General features: G+C 57.9%; 3 protein-coding genes across 4 annotated transcripts in view; 2 read left to right on the top strand and 1 right to left on the bottom strand.

Moving 5' to 3' along the window:
- The window catches only part of ALDOA (aldolase, fructose-bisphosphate A), a 10,608-nt gene extending 5,412 nt beyond the window's left edge, over positions 1-5,196 (top strand). Inside the window, exons 1-9 of one of the 2 annotated variants that reach the window (XM_040463249.1) lie at positions 627-792; positions 2,113-2,239; positions 2,325-2,536; positions 3,371-3,425; positions 3,552-3,712; positions 4,068-4,151; positions 4,270-4,444; positions 4,607-4,806; positions 4,892-5,196. In XM_040463249.1, the coding sequence (XP_040319183.1) occupies positions 2,128-2,239; positions 2,325-2,536; positions 3,371-3,425; positions 3,552-3,712; positions 4,068-4,151; positions 4,270-4,444; positions 4,607-4,806; positions 4,892-4,987 (1,095 nt within the window). In that variant the 5' untranslated portion in view covers positions 627-792; positions 2,113-2,127 and the 3' untranslated portion in view covers positions 4,988-5,196. Of the gene's footprint in view, positions 1-626; positions 793-2,112; positions 2,240-2,324; positions 2,537-3,370; positions 3,426-3,551; positions 3,713-4,067; positions 4,152-4,269; positions 4,445-4,606; positions 4,807-4,891 lie in introns of those variants that run through there. The other variant, XM_040463248.1, reaches the window with a different exon arrangement.
- A 1,947-nt stretch (positions 5,197-7,143) lies between these two features.
- PPP4C (protein phosphatase 4 catalytic subunit) lies at positions 7,144-14,421 on the top strand. Its single transcript, XM_040463080.1, has 9 exons — positions 7,144-7,267; positions 7,508-7,675; positions 11,077-11,128; positions 11,705-11,755; positions 11,972-12,073; positions 12,628-12,801; positions 12,895-13,021; positions 13,846-14,035; positions 14,121-14,421. The coding sequence occupies exons 2-9, from the start codon at positions 7,578-7,580 to the stop codon at positions 14,248-14,250; spliced, it is 924 nt and encodes a 307-aa protein (XP_040319014.1). The 5' UTR covers positions 7,144-7,267; positions 7,508-7,577; the 3' UTR covers positions 14,251-14,421.
- Positions 14,422-14,927: 506 nt separating this feature from the next.
- Positions 14,928-19,825, bottom strand: TBX6 (T-box transcription factor 6). The gene is made up of 8 exons (XM_040463167.1): positions 18,980-19,825; positions 18,663-18,897; positions 17,501-17,768; positions 17,276-17,422; positions 17,129-17,199; positions 15,906-15,979; positions 15,638-15,821; positions 14,928-15,556 (listed from the first exon to the last, which is right to left on the bottom strand). The coding sequence occupies exons 1-8, from the start codon at positions 19,095-19,097 to the stop codon at positions 15,343-15,345; spliced, it is 1,311 nt and encodes a 436-aa protein (XP_040319101.1). The 5' UTR covers positions 19,098-19,825; the 3' UTR covers positions 14,928-15,342.
- Positions 19,826-20,218: the final 393 nt, after the last annotated feature.

The raw sequence follows: 20,218 nt of genomic DNA on the forward strand, positions 1-20,218 counted from the left end.
CCGGGGCAGCCATTCGCCGCCCTTTCCCCCCCGCCGCTCTTCCGCCTGGGCTGGTGACCCAGGGAGGGGCGGCCCCGCGCTCCAGAGCCCGCAAGTCGAGCCTGCAGGCGAGGCCGGCAGACGCCCAACCTCCGGGTTCTGTCACAGTGTGACACACGCTGCATCAGCGCAGGCCGGAAGCTGGGGCTGCCCCGCGGCCGCGCGGCTGGGCCTAGACCGGGAGGCTGAGCCTCCGTCCTTTCAGGCTCTTGCACCCACTTGCCCCCACCTCCCTTCCCATCTCCTCCGGGGCCCCTAATCGGCTGAGTCACGGCTCCCCAGAACGCGCCAACTGGGGGGAGAAGGGAGACGGCGGGTGGGGGGTGGAGAGCCCAGGCGACCCGAAGGATGTGGCCCGAGTCACGTCCTAGGGGACCGGGGGGTGAGGGGGGGGGGCCAAGGATCGTGTTCTCGTAGCGCTGGCCCCGCCCAAGCGCCGCCTCCGGGCTTCGCCTTTCGGGGGCGGCCTCTCCACCGTTCCTCTCCTGCAATTGGACGCCAGCGCTCTCCCGGCCCCCTTCAAGGGAAAAAACCCGGCGGAGGCTGGCGCGGTGCCTTTATAAGCCCGGCGCCACCTCCTTGCTTCCCGCCCCCTGCGCCGCCCCCTCCGGAGCTGAGTAGGCTGCGTTCCGCTTGGAACGCGCCGCAGAACCAGGGTGCTGGTGACGACTGCCGCGTTCGCTCCCTCAGTCCGCTCGCCGGCCCGTCGCGCTCCACCGCCGCACCCCGCAAACCCGCCCCCTCCCGTGCCAGGTGAGCTCCCCTCGCCGTGTGCGAAGGTCAGGGACCCTGGAGAAGGATCCTGGGGGCAGTGGCCGGTCGGGTCGGAGCCCACCCCCATTCCCCCGTCCCAGCATCTCCCCCCGCCCCACTACCTCCCACATACATGCTCCCAGCCCGGACTCCTCAACCCTCTTCAGCTTGAGTTTCCTTGGTTTGCTGCGCAATGCAGCGACTACGCGCGCTGAGTCATGGCGGAGGAGGAAGCAGGACGAGATGAAGACCCATTCCTTTTCTCCTTTTCTTGCTGGGATCCCAGGTGCAAAGGATTACGGCCCTTTTGCCTCTGCGGTGATCCTAAGAGGCAGCGAGGGGGTGGGGGCCAGCCCGTATACTCTCAGGGTTTGCGAAAGCGTGGTTGGTCCCTGCCCTGGGAGGTGGGACCCCCCTGGGGAGGAGGGGAAACCCCTTGGAAGCGCGTGCTGCTCAGTTAACACTTTCCGTGCCTTTACTTATCTGGTGACCTTGATTGTGAGCCTGGAACAGCTGCAGCTGTGCGGGCAGACAGGAGCATTTTCAGGGGAAGGGGTGGGGCCGCTCGCCTCTCTACAATTCTCTTACCCTGTATGAGCAATGAGATCGGTAAACCTTACCCCGTTCCTCCCCCTTGGGCTGGGCTTCCTCTGCTGCCCTTTCCTGGGCTTCCCGTTACCCTCCTGCCCTTTTTTCTAACACCCTTTTCCTAAGGCCCTCCCCCAACCCTGGGAGGAGAAGTTTGACCTTGGGATGTCCTTGAGGCTTTGGAGCCTGGGCTGGCCCTGGAATCTTGGGTGGATCCCGTACAGCAGTCAGAAGATCTGGGTTCTAGTCTCAGCTCTGGCCCTTGGTTTCTGTGGGACTTGAAGCCCAGAGCTTTCCCTTTTCTGGGTCCTTCTGTTGGGCCCTCTGCCTGATGTGCGACCTCTAAATTCTAAAATACTCCAGTTCGGTTCTGCTTCTAGGCAAGGTGACCCCATGGCAGAGCGCAAGCCAGAAGGGTCCAGCTTCTACATGACCTGTCTTTCCATGTCTCTGGCCTATTGCTTTACCACAGATGCCAGTACGCAACCCCACCCTAAGGTGGGAAACACCCAGCAACAAACAAAGTTAGGGAAGGTACAGGAGGTAGGCCTAGTACAGGGAAGTTGGGTGTAGGGGAGGCTTGGGCACAGGAAGTGCCCCAAGACCTGCCCAGTGTGGACTAGGGGAGGTAGGGAACCTTTGTCCTGACCTCCAGGCAAGGGGCCCTGCTTGTGGGGAGACCATGGGAAGACCCAGCTAACCATTCCTCCCCTGTCTGCCTCCTTTGGCCAGGAACTGACCGGCACCATGCCCTACCAATACCCAGCGCTGACCCCAGAGCAGAAGAAGGAGCTCTCTGACATCGCTCACCGCATTGTGGCTCCGGGCAAGGGCATCCTGGCTGCAGATGAGTCCACTGGTACGGGCAGGACACAGTGGGAGGAGGGCCCAGGGTTGAGGGTGACAGGCTGATCCTCTTATTTTTATACGATGTCCCCTCCTAGGGAGCATTGCCAAGCGGCTGCAGTCCATCGGCACCGAGAACACCGAGGAGAACCGGCGCTTCTACCGCCAGCTGCTGCTGACTGCCGACGACCGTGTGAATCCCTGCATTGGGGGTGTCATCCTCTTCCATGAGACACTGTACCAGAAGACGGACGATGGCCGCCCCTTCCCCCAAGTCATCAAATCCAAGGGCGGTGTTGTGGGCATCAAGGTGAGGGGGCTGGGTCTCAGGATATGAGATGGATCTCGGGGAAAGAAATCAGAGTGGCCGGGGTGGGGGTGGACATTGGGTTGGGAGCCTGGAGACGTGAGTGGAGTCTGCCCCAGGCCACCTCCGAAGCATGTGTGAGAAAAGCCAGAAACGTATGGGAACTGCTTGGCTTCTTTTTCTTTTCTTTTTTTAATATTTTAGTTAAGTAATCTCTATACCCAGTGTGGGGCTCGAACTCACAACCCCAAGATCGAGTCACATGCTCCCCCGACTGAGCCAGCCAGGTACCCCTGCCTGGCACTTTTCATCCTCGTAACTCCAAGAGCAAGGCGTTCCCCTTGTACAGACTAAGACCCAGAAGCTCAAGGCAGTGAAGTGTTTGGCTCGCAGAGTTAGTAAGTGGTGGCAGTCCAGGTTTTGTCCAGTAACCTCCCCGTGTATCTTCCTTCCTAAGCCCAGGTATTGTAACTAACTGAAAACATTTGCAAACCGTGAGGTATCACTTAAGATTAAGTAAAGTGAGGGGCGCCTGGGTGGTGCAGTCGGTTAAGCGTCCGACTTCAGCCAGGTCACGATCTCGCGGTCCGTGAGTTCGAGCCCCGCGTCGGGCTCTGGGCTGATGGCTCGGAGCCTGGAGCCTGTTTCCGATTCTGTGTCTCCCTCTCTCTCTGCCCCTCCCCCGTTCATGCTCTGTCTCTCTCTGTCCCAAAAATAAATAAAAAACGTTGAAAAAAAAATTTTTAAAAAAGATTAAGTAAAGTGAGGGGCAGAGTGGAGTACTAGAGGTCACTCCTCCTATCTTATGTTGTTGCTGGGGCGCCCCCACCCCGACAGGGGGGCGAGGGCGGGGGACCCCTGGCAGGAACGAACGGCGAGACTACCACCCAAGGTGAGAACTGTTGCCTGCCCTACAGACTGACTCACCCAGGCCACCAGCCCTCTGGGTGCCGAGGTTGAGTGGGGAGCCGCCTGCCCCCTCCTCTGCTGTGCTCTGACGATTCTGTTCCCTCTCCAGGGCTGGATGGGCTGTCTGAGCGCTGTGCCCAGTACAAGAAGGACGGAGCCGACTTTGCCAAGTGGCGCTGTGTGCTGAAGATTGGGGAACACACCCCCTCAGCCCTTGCCATCATGGAAAACGCCAACGTGCTGGCCCGTTATGCCAGCATCTGCCAGCAGGTGGGCCTCCAGTTCCCCAGCAGGCCACCTCCTACCTCATTTGGTTCCAGAGTGTCAGCTAGCCTGCCACCCATCTGCCAGTATACGTACCTCCCCCAGCGCAGTTGTTCTGGATCTTCCCCAAGCATCAGGCTCAGGCCTGTGGAGGACACTCGGGGGTTCTGTGAGCAGAGGAGCAGAATAGGGATTGTGTGGGTGTCTTGGAGGAGATGCCTGTTCCCTACAGTTTGCTGAGGGCCGTGAGGCCATGAGTCTCTGTCATCACGGAGATAAGATCTTGGCTGATAGCTGTGGAGAGCTATGGGTGGGCTTCAGCTTAAAAGGCCTCATGGCCACCCTGTCCCTCACCCCACAGAATGGCATCGTGCCCATCGTGGAGCCCGAGATCCTCCCTGATGGGGACCATGACTTGAAGCGCTGTCAGTATGTAACCGAGAAGGTAAGTTCCCTGCCTGCCTGGGCAGTGTGGTGGATAGGCGACTGGGCCAAGGGCTGTAGGACTAACCCCTGTTCCCCCCGCCTCGATCGCAACCGACTTTGGCCCTGCTCTGCTCTAGGTGCTGGCTGCTGTCTACAAGGCTCTGAGTGACCACCACATCTACCTGGAAGGCACTTTGCTGAAGCCCAATATGGTAACCCCAGGCCACGCCTGCACCCATAAATACTCTCATGAGGAGATTGCCATGGCAACTGTCACAGCTCTGCGCCGCACGGTGCCCCCCGCTGTCACTGGTGAGACCCACATCCTCATCTTGACCTCTGGGAGGTAGATGAACTGTGCCCACAATCTTTACGCCCATTTGGTCTGACTTCCAGCTCAGCTTCTAGGGGCTCCTACCAAGCCCTGAGTCTCTGACTATATCTGCTTCCCCCTCTTCACCCCTTGTTCTACAGGGATCACCTTCCTGTCTGGAGGCCAGAGTGAGGAGGAGGCATCCATCAACCTCAACGCCATCAACAAATGCCCCCTGCTGAAGCCATGGGCCCTGACCTTCTCCTATGGCCGAGCCCTGCAGGCTTCTGCCCTGAAGGCCTGGGGTGGAAAGAAGGAGAACCTGAAGGCTGCCCAGGAGGAGTATGTCAAGCGAGCCCTGGTAAGGATGGGGGCAAGAGGCGGGCGGGGTGCCGGGGCGGACGGGATTCTGATGAGACCTCACTCTGGCTCCTCTCCCCTCTTAGGCCAACAGCCTCGCTTGCCAAGGAAAGTACACCCCAAGTGGTCAGGCTGGGGCTGCAGCCAGCGAGTCTCTCTTCATCTCTAACCATGCCTACTAAGCGGAGGTGTCCTAAGGCTGCCCCCTCAACACTCCAGGCCCCGTCCCCTCCCACACTCACTCTGGAGGAGGGGACTTCACCCAGGGCTCCAGGCTGCTCTTTCCCATCACTTTTGCCTCCCATGTGACATTGGTGTGTGGTGTTGTCTGTATATGCTAACTCCACTGCTCTTTCCAGCCCACTGCCAATAAACATCTATTTAAGGGGGAGTGTGCCGTCCGTGTCTGGTGTTCAGGACCGGGGAGGGCCAGGGGAGGTGGCAGAGCCTAGAAGAAGAAAGATCCCTTGTTTCCTGTTCTTCCTTCCTGGGCAGGAGAAAAGTGAATGGGTTGGGAGAGGACCTTCCTGCTTTGTTTTATGCTTGCCCAGGGCTTCAAGAAGAGAGCTCGTGAAATTTTCTCCCTACCATCAAGCTCCCCATCTGCTTTTACCAGCAGCACCTGATAAGGCTCACAGTTGGGGGGAGTATGTGTTAGGCTCATCTCACTTTTAGACCCAGAACTCACAGGTGCACAAGGCCCCTGTGACAAAAACAGCCACTAACCTAAGCCAACATTTCCTGAGTGGTATGAGCCAGGTGACAACGACACGACACCACGCAAGTGATCTGTATGAGTGGGTGTTGTTATTCCCATCTCCCGCTTAAGTCCGTGCTGCCTGAGGTTGCACTTTCTTGATGAAGACAAGATTATTAATGCCTATGTCCTTAATCTGTACCGTTGAGCTTGTCTGTTTTCCCATCTCAACAGGAGATGGGATTAGAACTGGTTTCTTAATTAACCTTCCTTGGACCATGGAACCGCCTGAAGAACCTGGAATTTATTCCAACAACCCCCCTCAACAACACAGATCGTTCAGCCCCCTCAACAACACAGGGCGCAGGTTCCAGGTTAAGAACTGGGCCAAAGTAGCTGCTGCGTTCCGTGAAGCCAGAATGAAGGCCCCGTACTTAATGCCTCTGCCACACCTTGAACCCTTTCCCAGTCACCCAGGTTGGGCTGTAGCAGTAACTGTATCAGGTCTCTTGAGCTGTTAAAGGCCCTAGCTCTAACCAGGGATCTTAGTGAGTCCTGCCACTTCCTGAATTTCCCTCTGGGCCCTTTACTGTCTGAGCTCCCTTCTGGAGGGAAAAAAATAACCTTGACTTTTGTGATCTCTCTGGACCTACTGAATTCCTGTAGTGATGTGCATAGAACTGACTTAACCTAGGACTTTTAGGAGTTTAAGAACTTGGTCATTTCCTTCAGTGCACATCTGCATCTATTACCTACATACAAAACCAACCCCACTCCCAGTGCCTCTCTAAACTTTGGCCTCGCTTCTGTGCCTAGCCTCACTCAATTCTCTGAAACAAAGTCTTAAGGAAAGCAAATAAAAATTGAAGATCAACAGAAGATAGCAAAAAGGAGTTTTCAAAAGGGAGCAGCATGTGCAAAGTCTCAGACACCAAGTATGCTCACAGACCAGTCACTTCCCCAAATACCAGTGGTGGGGGTGGGGGTGGGCTTTTTATACTAACGGTGAATTCCAGAACATGTGATAGGTGGAGATACTAGAACTGATTCCTTCAAAAAAAAAAAAAAAAAAAAAAGGAATAAAACTTGCAGGCAACAGGAAGCAACTGAAGGGTGTCGGGGGGTACTGTTCTGGAATCTGGGAGGTCATTTTGACTGAGGCCCAGACTCGGTGTGGGCAAGGTGGACTCCTTTCTGCCTCTAACTTCGGAGGTCCTCTACGGCAGAGATTTCTCTGGGGCCACGGAAAGAGATTTGGACAGGATTCTTCCAGCCACTGAACAAATGTTTAGGTATGCCTACTGTGCCAGGCCTCGTTCTAAGCACCAGGGCTGCAAGGGTGACCCTCAGGGATGGGTAGGCCGACTCAAACAGGTAAATAAAAGCGTGTCACAAAATTACACGGCGGCCCCGCGGCTCAGCTTGCTTCCCTAACGGAGATGGGAGTGGGGCGGACTGAGGCGTCCATCAGCTCGCAAGAGGCGGTTCCGCCGGGCCCCCGGTGACCTCCGCCCGCACGCTGCCCACATCCGCTTCCTTCGGCTCATCCCTACTCCTCTGCTCCGAGAGGTGGGGGTAAGGGCGAGGCGCGCGAGGGGGAAGGTGTGTATGACGCCACATCCGGCGCGCGGCGGAACTGATCTCCCTTTGCTTCCGCGGCGGGGCCGGAAGTAGAAGCGGCGGTGGCGGCGGCCCAAAGCGGAGGGAAGGAGGAAGGCAGGCAGGGAGTCCGGGAGCCGGAGCCGGAGTCGGAGTCGCGGCGGCGGTAATAGGCTGAGACCCCTCTAGGCCACCGTCCCGAGCGCGGGATCGCGGGGTTCGGCGGGAGTTAGCGGGGAGCGGCCAGGGCCGTGGGACGCTGGGGGTCCCGGGGCCGATGTGAGGGGAGGCCGGGGTGGGGGTGGGGGCGCCGGGCCAGCGCCAGAATTTAGTTGCCTCCCCACCCCCACCCCCCCGCTCCCCCTACGGACGCTCTGATCCACGGACTCGTCTTCTCGTTCCTCAGGAGACCCCTGTGCGGTGCGGAGGGGGCGGCGGCCCCGGCTCTGACCCGCGCCGGGGGCGGGTGGTGGGCCATGGCGGAGATCAGCGACCTGGACCGGCAGATCGAGCAACTGCGGCGCTGCGAGCTCATCAAAGAGAGCGAAGTCAAGGCCCTGTGCGCTAAGGCCAGGTGAGCCTGGTGGCCCCGCTGCCCAAGGGGGTTCCGGTCTGGGGCAAAGCCAGTGAGAACTTGGGGCCTGGATCATCCTGGCATCTTTCCCAGAGAGGAGCAGAATAGGGCCACTTCCCTCGAGTAACCAGCCTGTTGGGAGAAGACAGACCTGGATAAAAACACCGAAAGTATGAAGTGACGCGTTTTCAGTGGCGTTAGAGAGTCATAAGATACTTAGGAAGCTCACGGAAACAACTTTACCTGCCGGAGGAACAGAGGTTTCTTGGAGGAACTGAACTTTGGGGATAAGCCCAACCCTTGAGTTCTGTGGGAAGTAGGATGATGTAGTGGTTAGGAGCTCAGGCTTTGGAATGTGATGGTTCTAGGTTGGGAGGTGAGCTCTGCCACTTACTGGCTGTGTTGGTGATCTTGAGGTCCCTGACAGTTTCTTCATTTGTAGACTGGGGATAATAGTACTTACTAAGATGGCTGTGACGAGTCAGTAAGTTGGTGCGTGGGGTGGGCTTAGCATAGTTCCTTGGTACAACGTAAGTGCTCACTAATCCTTAGGTGTTACTGTTGTTACCGTGTAGGAAGAGGGCATTGCTGATATGGACTGAAGTCATCAGGGAAGGCGTCTAAGAGAAGGTGGCCTGGAAGGATGAAAATCATTTGGCTGGCTGATGGGAGCAGGGCCAGGGAGGAAGGACATTTGTAGTAGGATGAGGGCAGGAGTGGAGGCCCCGAGATGTGTGGGCACCAGCAAGGAGACCACTTAAACCTGCCTCCCCTAAGGTACTGTTTGCAGCTTGCACCGTGCCAGAGAATTGTAGGGAAAGAGCCAGGAGAACCACCGTACGTTTGTTGAACAGCAGGCCCACGGTTCCACAACAGGCCTCGTACTGGCAAGGAACTTCCGTCTTCCTCACAGCAGTTTTGGGAGGTCAGGACTATTTGCTCCATTTAACGTGACTCCTGGAGGCCTGATGACTTGACTGAGGTCACCCAGAGAGAACGTGGCGGAGCTAGGTTCTGAACTTGTGGCTCTCAGACTCTTGCTTGGTTTTACTTCACACAGGCAGACTCATAGCAGTGAGACGAGGCCTGTTTGGTGAACAGGCAAGGCCCTTTTTTGTCTTGACTGTGTTTTGCCGTTTGAAGGAAATTTCCCTGACTGGAAGAGCCCCAAGATGTTTTTAGTCATCCCTGTTCTCTCTGTCTTGAGTGGCATTTTTAGGAACTTAAACCAACTGTTGCCTGGCACTGCTCTTTTTCCTGTTAGACTCATCTTGCCCAGAGGGCCTGAATTGATTCAGTGGTGAGGATAGCTAATGCTCGAATAGCACGGTGGAGTTTTCAGAATAACAGAGAGGTAATTTATTCCGTCTCCATTGCTCTTGGCAGCAGCCCTGGGGCTTCGTGAGGTCAAGCGTGAGTGTTTCACAGAAGAGGAAACTGAGTCTCTGAAAAGATAATGTCTTGCCTGCAGTTTCACAGCTCGTTGGAGGGGAGGTTCATTTTGGATCCAGATCTTTCACTGTACTCCATGCTCATTGACAGCCAAGCAGAGACACTTAAACTGTGTACAAAGCACTGGGGAGCTATAGAGGACTGAGGAGTGGGAGAGTCCCATCCAGCCGAAACTGAGAAGGGCCTGGGAAGTACTGGGCTGAGGCCCAGGTTGGCCAGTATTATCTTGGGCCCATTCTGAAGGGGGAACAACTCTTGCACCTGGCCATGGCCTCCTGGAGACCCACCAGGGGCCCAGCCAAGGCTGAAAGTGTTAGGAACCTCCCTTTGCTCACAGGGTACATAGTCTCAAACCCTTGGAACTAGAGAGGCCTGAAGTGTGTGGACTGAACTCAGTCCTACTAAAAATACCAGTACAGGAAAAGAGCAGAGGGTTTGAATCCGGTGGTTTTCAATATGAGTCCCAGCTTCGTCACCTATAAACAATGTAATCCTGGTCAAGTCTCTCCATCTCTCCAAGTCTTTGAAGTCCTTACGGAGCTCAGATGAGATTCTGCATCTGTAGGGACAGGGGCTGGCACTTTGGCAGGCATTTTCTAAAGGTAGCATTCGTTGTGGAAGTAAAGGTGGGCGGGTGTGACCCCTGAGAGGGCGGATGATGTGTTGTGAGTGACAGAGCTGGGCTTGGAGGCTGGGCCCGGAATCTGTGGATGAGGCCGGCACAGATTCATAGGAGATTGGGCTCCTGAGTTCAGTTCATTCACTCTCCAGCTTCGTGACCGTGATCCTGCCCCCTTTTTTCTCTAAGCCTTGGTTTTTCTGTCGAGGAGGAAAAGAACCTCCCTGAGTCCATTGGGGAGGTCATCATAAGCAGTTGATGTGGAACAGTGTTTCACGCCAGATGCGTTCCTAGCGGGAGGGCCTGGTTGTTGGATGGCCGCTCGATCACTGCCAGTGCCTTCCCCCGAACGTCCCCCCATTCCCAGAAAGCCAAGCAAACGCACTTCCCTCAAGCCACCTTTTTCATAGAGAGCATCTTCAGGGCCATAGGTGAAAGCATCCGTTCTCGGAGCTCAGGGAGCTGCTTGTCTCCTAGGAGGAGGCTGGCAGAAAAAGGCCAGTGCCTGGGCGCCCCCCACACCAGAGTAGCTAGGTGGCAGCGCCAGGCTGCCTGAATTAAATCCCACCTGTATGACCGTGGCCAGTTTATTCCCCTGAGCAGTGGGTGTCACCATAGTGCCCGCCTTGGGGGGTGGCCGTTGGGTTTGTGTCATCGACACCAAGCTCTCACTACGGTCCTGGGGTGTGGCGTGAACTGGAGTGGTCACTGCTGCCATCATCACCAAGGGTGAAATCTGGAAACGTGGCACCGCTTACTTCGCTGTGTGTGTGTAGCTGACAGAGTGGTTTCACGTCACGCGCTCTCGAGTAGTAGTAGACTCCACTGCAGGGAGGAACGAAAGAACAAAGTTGTCACTCCCTGTAAATAAGGCAAAAGCGCATCACTTTGATGGTGTGTTGATCACTGGGTGCCTTTGGACAGTCTGGGGAAAGCCTCCGTGACGGGCGGAGAGGAGGCTCAGCCGGGGGCGCGGTCTCGGAGCGCTCCAGGCCAAGGGAGCAGCATGAGCAGAGAGCTCTGCGTGGAGAGCGGGTCTGTTCTCTGGAACGAGCACTGGATGTGGGAAAGGGCAACAGGGAGGGTCAGGGCTTGAAAGGCCACTGTCTCCTTGGAAAGGCTTTGAATGCCGCAGCAAGAGTTTGGGCTCTGGCCTCTTGGCCTTGGGGAGGCCTGCGGTCAGCCCATCCTGGGGATATTGCACACCTCACTCCTGCCCCCTAGAGGTTCAAGGCCCACCTCAGATCCTCCCTTCCAAAAGATGAGGAACTGGGCTGGGCTGAGCTGGGCTGGCCTGGCTGTGGTGACCCTGGTCTTCTCCCATCCCCAGAGAGATCTTGGTAGAGGAGAGCAACGTACAGAGGGTGGACTCGCCAGTCACAGTGAGTACCGCGTGTCCTCCCAGAGCCTAGGCACGTGGCCGTTCCCCTTAATCTTGTGGGCTACAGAGGTCTGCCCCTCATCCCTGAGAGCCCGGAAAGTCCCGTGTGTCCATCTCCCATCTTCAAGGGAGCTTTGCTTTACGAAATGGATGTTACGGGAAGGGTCTTTTGAGCTGATGGGGGGATACTCTTGCTCAGGGCAGAAGGACTCTGAATCTGGTGAGTGATTCTACCCCACACATTTCTGTGTATTCTGTGTCATTAGTAGCTTTATTCCGGGTTCCCTGAGGGAAACACGGAGAGGAAGGGGCCAGGTCCTCCAGAAGCTACAGGCCTAGCTCGAGAGACCTAGTTTTAGCTCTTGCCCACAGAACAGCTGGCACTCAGTACGGGATGCGGGGTGATTCCAGAGCAGACGAAGTCCGGGTAGGAGAGTAGATTGGTGGCCCTGAGAAGTTGAGGTTTAGCTGGGAGCGATAAGGAGCTACTAAAGCGGCGGGTGTTCTGAAGGGCAGCCCCTGGAGGCGGAGGCTCTCCGGCTGTGCGAGTTCCGACCCAGCTCTCCTCACTTCCTAGGTATGCGGCGACATCCACGGGCAATTCTATGACCTCAAGGAGCTGTTCAGAGTGAGTGTGGGGAGACTCTGGGACAGGTGACCTGGGGGGTGACTGGAAGACCCCTTTAATTGAGAGTGGAAGCTTTGACTTGGGTGAGTGAGAGGCCTCCTGTTTGGTGGGCCCTCTGTGAAAGAAGGGCCTCAACTTGACCGGCACATGGGCTGCCACGGCGGGGGACAGGTGAGGATCGAGCAAACCCTTCTCCCCCCACTCCTCCCTCCCCAGGTGGGTGGCGACGTCCCTGAGACCAACTACCTCTTCATGGGGGACTTTGTGGATCGTGGTTTCTACAGCGTCGAAACGTTCCTCCTGCTGCTGGCACTTAAGGTGGGAACCTGGGCTTCCGGTGCCCACACCCGGGCCGCCTCCGGCCTGACCTGTGTCCTTCCTGCCCTCGTCTCCTTCTCCATCCACCCCCAGCTCTGAGCCGTCCTGCTGGTGTTCAGCTTGCCCGGGGATGGGCAGAGCAGCTTTCCTTGGCTCGGGGGCATCTGATGGGGTTCCTGGAGGAGAAGGCGGAGCTGCGCCATTGGAGGGGAGGGAATAGAGGCTCCCCGTGCTCGGAAAGTGGCAGGGTGTTGGGTTCACCTGGGTGCGGTATCCATTGGTAGTTCCAGATGACAGAGCACCTGAGGGTCTCGGTAAGGACTTAGTGGTGAAAGGGGAACCGATACGTTGTAGTTGATGGGGAGGGGTCAGCCTCAAATCCCCTAGAGGAGGGACCGGGGCCTGTGAGGTTGGCAAGAGATGGCATGACTCTGGGCTGGGGTAGTGGTGAGGTGACAGGGCGGGCAAGTATGAGGAGATCTGGGAAGGGCCGGTGGGGCTGTGAGGGAGGGACAGAGCCCAGCCCCCAGCCCTGGATCGGTGGCCCCCTCCAGGTTCGCTATCCTGACCGAATCACCCTGATCCGGGGCAACCACGAAAGCCGCCAGATCACCCAGGTCTACGGCTTCTACGACGAGTGTCTGCGCAAATATGGCTCGGTGACCGTGTGGCGCTACTGCACTGAGATCTTTGACTACCTCAGCCTGTCGGCCATCATCGATGGCAAGGTGGGCCGGCTACCGGGTCCCGCGGGGATCAGACTCGCGGGGGAAGAGGCACTGGGCTCAGCCGGCCTTCACTCCTTTCTTGTCCCCCTGTAGATCTTCTGCGTGCATGGGGGCCTCTCCCCCTCTATCCAGACCCTGGACCAGATCCGGACGATTGACCGAAAGCAAGAAGTGCCCCATGACGGGCCCATGTGTGACCTGCTCTGGTCTGACCCTGAAGGTGAGGGCAGGCAGGCAGGGCAGGGTGGCTCTACCCTTAGTGTGGCAGGAGACTGAGGGGGTCTTGTAGCTAAAGCAAGCGCCTTGAAGAGACAGGCCAGGCGGGCTTAGGGAAGAGCAGAGTGGAGCTGGTCTTCACTGGTGTCTGCACTTGGCCGGCTTGCCCCCTGGCACCCTCAAAGAGGAGGAGGAGTGTGGGCAGCTGGTGCTCGTGAGCTCGGAGTGGGGATGGGTGTGTATTTCATCGCTCAGAGGCTTGTTTGGGACGAAACCATTGGCCCCCTGAACCTGAAGGGGCTTCTGCAGAGTTCACACTCCGAGAACGACAGTCCCACGAACGTCCCTCATTTTGTGGGGTTCCCCAGCTGGTACAGAGCAGAGCCAAGACTGAACGCCGAGTCTCCCAAGTACCAGTCCAGAGCTCCTGCTGTAACACGCACAGCCTCCGCCCCCTCACTGCCGTGCCCGCCTGCCTGGCCACTGCTCCCAGGGCAGCCAGGACAGCCCTTGTTGTCACCTGCTGGACCAATGTGGTCATTATAAGTGTCTTCTCTCGCTTTTGTGTGCACCTGTTTGGCCTGTAAGTCACATGGTCACTCTGGTTATGGGATAGCTCCAACCGTCAGAAAATTTCTTTCTCCTTTGGAGTGGATTTTCTCCAGCATTTGCTGTCCTGTCTCCAGGATCCCCCAGAACACAGGCCGTGTGCTCTGGCCCCGTGGGGCTTGAGAGAGGGGGACAGGATGGTCTCTTTTGAAGGGCGGTGGGCACCAGAGAAACCTCGAGGACACCCTCTCCCCCCATCCCTACCTTCCTTTGCCTCAGACACAACAGGCTGGGGCGTGAGCCCCCGTGGGGCTGGCTACCTGTTTGGCAGTGACGTGGTGGCCCAGTTTAATGCAGCCAACGATATTGACATGATCTGTCGCGCCCACCAACTGGTGATGGAAGGTTATAAGTGGCACTTCAATGAGACTGTGCTCACTGTGTGGTCGGCTCCCAACTACTGCTACCGGTGAGCTGCCTGGGCCAGGAGGAGGGGGTGGGGGTGGGGGCCCGGGCTGACCCACTCCTCTCACACCACTGCCCTCTGCTTCTAGCTGTGGGAATGTGGCAGCCATCTTGGAGCTAGATGAGCATCTCCAGAAAGATTTCATCATCTTCGAGGCTGCGCCCCAAGAGACCCGGGGCATCCCCTCCAAGAAACCTGTGGCCGATTACTTCCTGTGATCCCTCCAGCCCCTCTGGCCCTCGGACCACTGTGACTCTGCCCTCTTCTCCAGACGGAGGCCGGGCGTTGGGGGGTTGTCTCGGCTCTGCTCTCCCCCCAGAGAGGGCACTTCGAGGGTGAGGACTTTCTCTGGAGACGCTTGGAGCTTCCGCTCCATGCTCCTCTCCTTTCTCCCCACTTGAACCATGATGTTTCCAATAATTTTTTGTTTTTCTTTTTTCCTTTTTTTTTTGTTTGTTTTTAGATAAAAAAATTTTGAGAGAAAGAAAAATTCTAATAAAAGGAGAAAAATGGTCTTTGGGTTTGTGTCAGACTCGATTGGTATTGAGCAGCGATGCCGGCCTTGGGGCCTGGGGTAGACCTGAGGACCTTGACTGCCCCGGAGCCTCCTGGTCTGCATTCAGTGACAGTGACTTCCGGGAAGGCTTCCGCCGTGCCAGGCAGAGGGCTGGGTTCTCAGCAGCAGCCTTATTTAATTCTCAAAACAGGGTCAGGACATTCACGTTTCCCCACTTCCCTGAAGAGGAAACAGCACCAAAGCCGGTTGATTTACATGCATGAGGTCAGGCAGCTGGAAACTGGCAAGTGTAAATTGGGGCTCGGGTCTCCCCACAAAACCTTTGCTCACCCAGCCCTGCCCAGGGCTAAACACCATTAGCCAATGTTTCCAGAGCACTGAGGTCTTTTGAGTTTTATTAACAAAAATACTCTGGTCCTGAGAACAAACTGGTGTGGGTTGTCCTGGGGCGAGGGGGTAGAACTTGCAGAGCCCAAGGCTGAGGCCCAGGAGGAGGGGGTGCTGGGCAGTGGCCCCATTTGGCCAGGCAGAGCCTCCCTCCATTCACACCGAGGTGAGAGCCTGGAAGGGGAAGCTGGCCCCAGCTGGACTCCCAGCAGCTTAGCCAGAGCTTTGAAGCCAGGGTGGGTGGGAGTGAAATCAAAGTGTGAAGTGGGGTGGGGGAGGCCCCCCGGGCCGCCATTTGGTGTGGGGGATGGGGCCAGTGGAAGTGATGGGGCTGCAGGCCTGGGGGAAGGGCAGCGGAGGTCTGGGACCGAGGACAGGGAGGGAGGCAGAGGGGCCCAGCAAGAGCTCAGTACATAGGTTTGGAGCCCACGTCCAGGTAAGCCCCAGGGCCGGGGTAGGGAAGGGGGAAGGGGCCCCCCTGGAGGAAGTGCGAGGCGAAGGGGGCTGGGGGTGCAGCTGCTGGGTATCCTGAGCCCCCGGGCCCAGGCTGCAGCTCCAGGAATGCGGCCGAGTAGGGGGCCGGGCGCCCTGAGTCCGCAGCCTCAGGGAAGCTGGGGTTCCTGAAGTAAAGAGGAGGTGTCAGGACAGGACGCAGGGCTCCCCGACCTGAAACAGCCCAACTCCGCCCTCGTCCCACTCGCCTGGTTGGAAGGTGACTGGGAGCCCCGTGGAAAGCGGCAGGGTGCAGAAGGTAGGCTTCGGCACTGGAGCCGCCACACGGAGGAGCCGGGGCCTGGGCCGCTTCGCGGGGGGCTGGGGCCTGCTCGGGATCTGACTCACGGACATCCCCCCCCAGTGTGGAATCGCAGGGGCCCCCTGGTGCATCTGGGGAAGGCAGAAGAGAGAGGTCGGGCTAAGGAGGAACAGCATCTGAGGACTGGCCCCCATCACTATTGAGACTACGCTCACCTCCACTCCCATAGGTCTCTGTGGCCACTGGCTCTGGGCCCCTCAGTTTCCTCTTCACACGGGCATCTCGCTCCCTAGAGGACAGTGACAATGATGATGATGATGATAGTGATGATGATGATGATGATGGTAATAATGGCACTTACCAGGTGCCAGGCCTTTCACCCTCCCAGGGACCTTGTTAGGGAGGTGCCATTATTATACCCATTTTACAGATGAAGGAACTCAAGGCCAGAGAATTAAGGGACTAGAAAGGGCAAAGTATCTTCCACTTAAACGTTTCCAGTGGTTTCCTATTGCCTTCATTGCATTTGGGAAACTCCTTCCCAAGCTGGAAGGCCAGGGCATGGGCTGAGGCCACCTCCCCATCACCGGCTGCCTGGCAGCCATCCTCTGGAATCCTCTCATCTGCCCCTGCTCACCTGTTCAGCTCATCCCTGGCTCAGTTCACGCTCTTGTCTCACGTCCTCAAGGAAGTCCTCCGACTTCCCACAGCACTACACCACCACCCTCATAGCATCTGTCAACTGTTCTGCTGTATATTTGTTAGGGTGACCCTTTGATTAACGGCTGTCTCTTCTGCCTGACTGTACACCCCTTGAGGGCAAAGAACAGCTCGACTGAGAGAGCTCCACTCAGAACAGAAGCCAAAGTCCTAAATAAACCTTCACTGTCCAACAAAGCCTGGCTCCTCTTTGCCTCTCACTTGCCTCTTCGCCTCTTCCACTTCAGCCGCACCGCAGGTGTGCTCCTACCTCAGGACCCTTGCCCATGCTGTTCCCACTTCTTGGCACGCTGTTCCTCAGATATCCACTTCCTTCAGGACTTTTTCCTCCCATACTTCAGGACCTGGAACAGGCTTCTAATCTAATAAATACCCCACTCCAGTCTTTCCTGTTTTCCTTTCTTTCTTTCCTCTTCAGAACTTATCCCTAACACATTATATTTTATTTATTTCTCGTGTTTACTTGTCTACTCTGCCCACTAGAGTGTCAGTCCCATAAGGGCAGGGGCTTCATTTCTTTTCTTCATGATGGATCTCCAGTGCCTGGAACTGTGCCCGGCACACAGCAGGTGCTAAGACAAGTATCTGTGGGATCATCGAGCGAATAAGTGTTTTTCCTTACTGTTGTGTTCCTGGCTTCCAGCACAGTGCCAGACACACAGTGGGCCGTCCATAGACGTTTGCTGAAGGAAGGAGTGAATGAATGAGCAATGCCCACCTCTTACAGTTTCTGCCATTCTCCCGGAAGCCCTTGGCAAAGGGATTGGCTGCGATCTTCAGTTGTGTGATCTGGGGACACACATGCGGAGTCAGAGCTCCCACGGCCTGGGTGGGGCCCCCCACCCCCTCCAGCAGAGTCACTTACCCGGGGGTTCTGATAGGCTGTCACAGAGATGAATGTGGTCTCGGGGAAGCGGAAGGAGGCAACGCCCCCCCAGTGTTGGCTGCAAAGCTGGGCTGCCCGCACCAGGTGTATGCGGGGCTGGTACTTGTGCATGGAGTGCAAGATCAGCTGAGAGGGAAGAAACAAGATGACTCCCCGCCCGGGGTCCCACCCCCAACCCCCAGCCTGTCCCAGCCAGGGCCTCACATGGCCATGGGGGTCCAACGTGCTGTTGGTGAGCTTGACACGATGGAAAGACACGGGCTGCCGCATCCAGTGGGCACCGGTGGCAGGAGAGTCAGGGTGAATGTAGACGCGGTCAGGCAGGCGGGGCTCGGCCTTGCCACTGGGCTCCCAGCGCCGGCCCTGCCAGCGGTAGCGAGCCCCATCCACTGGAACCACATCCAGGAGAAACAGGTAGCGGGCCTCGGGGTCCAGCCCAGTGACTGATATTCGGCAAGCAGGGAACATGCGCCTGGACAGGGGAGGGGATGGGAGAGGCCTGGCGCGACCCGCCGGCCAGGGGTGGGCGCAGCCACCACCGGCGCTCACCCCGTTTCGTCAGAGAAACGTTGAGAGAGGTGGAATTAGAATCCAGAGGGCAGGGTCTTTGAGCCGGAAGTGACGGGACAGACAGGTGATCTGACCGGGGTCACACAGATTAGGAGCAGAGCCAGACTCTGGACTCCTAAGCCCTCAAACTCCATCTGCAGAAGCAGTGGTGACACGCTTCTGTCCCTAAAGTCTTGCCAAGAGCCTACCGCTCCCCACTCTGGTCTCCTCACCTAGTCTCCAGCACCACAGTCTACACTGCTGGACATACCTGCTTCAGGAAAACAGTGTCCTGCCTTCAGTGGGACCGAGGACTTACCACGCTCAGGCCCGAGCTCCTGGCTCACAGGCCACACGCCATGCCTCCAGGGCAACCCCAGACCTAGTCACATACTGACCCTGATCCTGGCCAGATTTCTCTGAATGCTGGTCACTGGCTGGCCCTTGACCCCAATCGTAGTCTGAACCCTGGCTCCAGTCACAGACTGACCCCTGATCTGGGCCACATATGAATTATACTATAACCCAGCCAGACTTTCTGACCCAGGCCCAGACTGACCTAGGACCCTTGCCGTAGGTTGGTCCTTAAACCAGCTACAGATTCCACAGACTGACCCTTGACCTTTGCCACAGAATGACCCCTGATCCCGCCGTAGAGTAACCTGTGACCCAGGCCACAATCACACCCTGAACTTAGGCAGCGCTCTAGACCCTCTAGGAACCCCCAAACCTAGCCCCTTCACCAGGAACTCTGCCTTTCCCAAAAGACCCCCACCAGGAGCACACTGGGCCCTTTGACCCTGGCCCAGCCCCTCACCTCCCAGCTTTGGTGATGATCATCTCTGTTCCCACGGAATTGAACTCTTTCCACAGCTCCCGGTTCTCCAGGCTCAGGCTGACTCCAGGGAGCGAATGAAGGGCGTCTGGGGCTGGGGGGGCCGGCTCAGTGCCCAGGGCTGGGGGCAGCGGGGGCAGGGGTGGGGGAGCGGCCAAGGTGCAGGGAGCAGCCTCAATCCCGGAGAGGAAGCAATCCAATTTGGGAGTGTCCAGATCTGGAGATGGGGGAGGAATGAGAGCCAGCAGAGGGCCACAGCCCCCCACGGCCTCTACACCGGAGATGGCCCCCATGCTCACCAGGGTAGCGGTAGCCCTCTGCCAGAGCAGGCGGGAAGCTGGAATCTGCTCCCGGCTGGGGGGGCCCAAGGCGGTAGCCTGTCCCCAGGGAGGGGTACAACTCTCGTGGATGGTACATGGAGTAGTCCTGTCTGGCCTCAGGTCACGCTGCCTAGAGTCCCCGGGTGCTGAGAGATGCCCCCTTTATAGCTCACAGCTCAGCCCCTTCCAGACCCAGGATCACAGCCCCTCCCCTATTTGGGGCCCTGGAGTTGGGCTGGGTGGAGACCCCTGGGGCCTGGAAGGGGTCCAAGAGGGGGCCGGATACCTGGGTACCCTCCCCTTCTCTCCCCCCACCCCAGGCTTCATTAGCCCCGACCCCCTGCCCCCTCATTACATAATTAACTCCTCGGCCTGATTGATCCCCGGGGCTCGACAGGGACGCAGTTTGGCGCTTCCGGCCAGCTGGTCCCCGTTCCCACGGGGGGAGCCCCGGCTAGGGATAAGCTACTGAGGGGCGGGGCCTGGACCCTGGGATGGAGTCCATAGAGTCCCGGGGCAGACCTTGGCGCCCCACACTTTTCTAGCAGGTGACCCCCCCCCCCCCCAATCCCCCTTCACTTGGAGGCCAGAGCTTGGAAGGGATGAAGCATGACCTGAGGGAAAGAGCAGGGCTGGAGGGACGCGGCCTGAGCTTATTGTTACGCGGGGCACTGGGGACCTCGAGGACTCCGCAGCCGAGGCCTGAACCCTGTAGTCCTTCCTGGTTCCCATTCTGAAAAACCTCCACCCTCCGCCGAGTCTCCGAGGTGCCGAAGCACCCACCGCTCGACAGCCACTGACGGCTGGCGCCTGGGTTTCCCAGAAGGTCCCGCGCTGGGGAACCCTCGGAACTACGCTTCCCAGCAGGCGCAGCGCCGAGACTCGGTGCGGAGGAGACGGATGGACGCGGCTGGGGCCGCTGGAAGTTGTAGTGGCGGCGAGAGGGGCGGTGAAGCCGGCTGCGCGGTTGCCTCCCAGAAGAGCTCGCCCCTAGGCGGCGGCAAAACGCTAAAGCTGAGAAGGCGCAGATCAGCCGAGGTCAAGGCCTAGGGAGCCAGAGTGGGCTCGGGAATCTGCACGGACAGTGAGATCGGTCCCGGGTCTCAGATGGCTGAGTCTCCGGAGGGCAGACTCCCAGCTTTGACCGCAGTGCCTACTCCATGCCGTGTGGGGGCCCAGAAAAGAACAGGTCGACGGAGGAAGGAATCTGCATTTGAG

This window comes from Herpailurus yagouaroundi, unplaced genomic scaffold (assembly GCF_014898765.1).
Source record: "Herpailurus yagouaroundi ecotype Mexico unplaced genomic scaffold, PumYag 379, whole genome shotgun sequence".
NCBI lineage: Eukaryota > Metazoa > Chordata > Mammalia > Carnivora > Felidae > Herpailurus > Herpailurus yagouaroundi.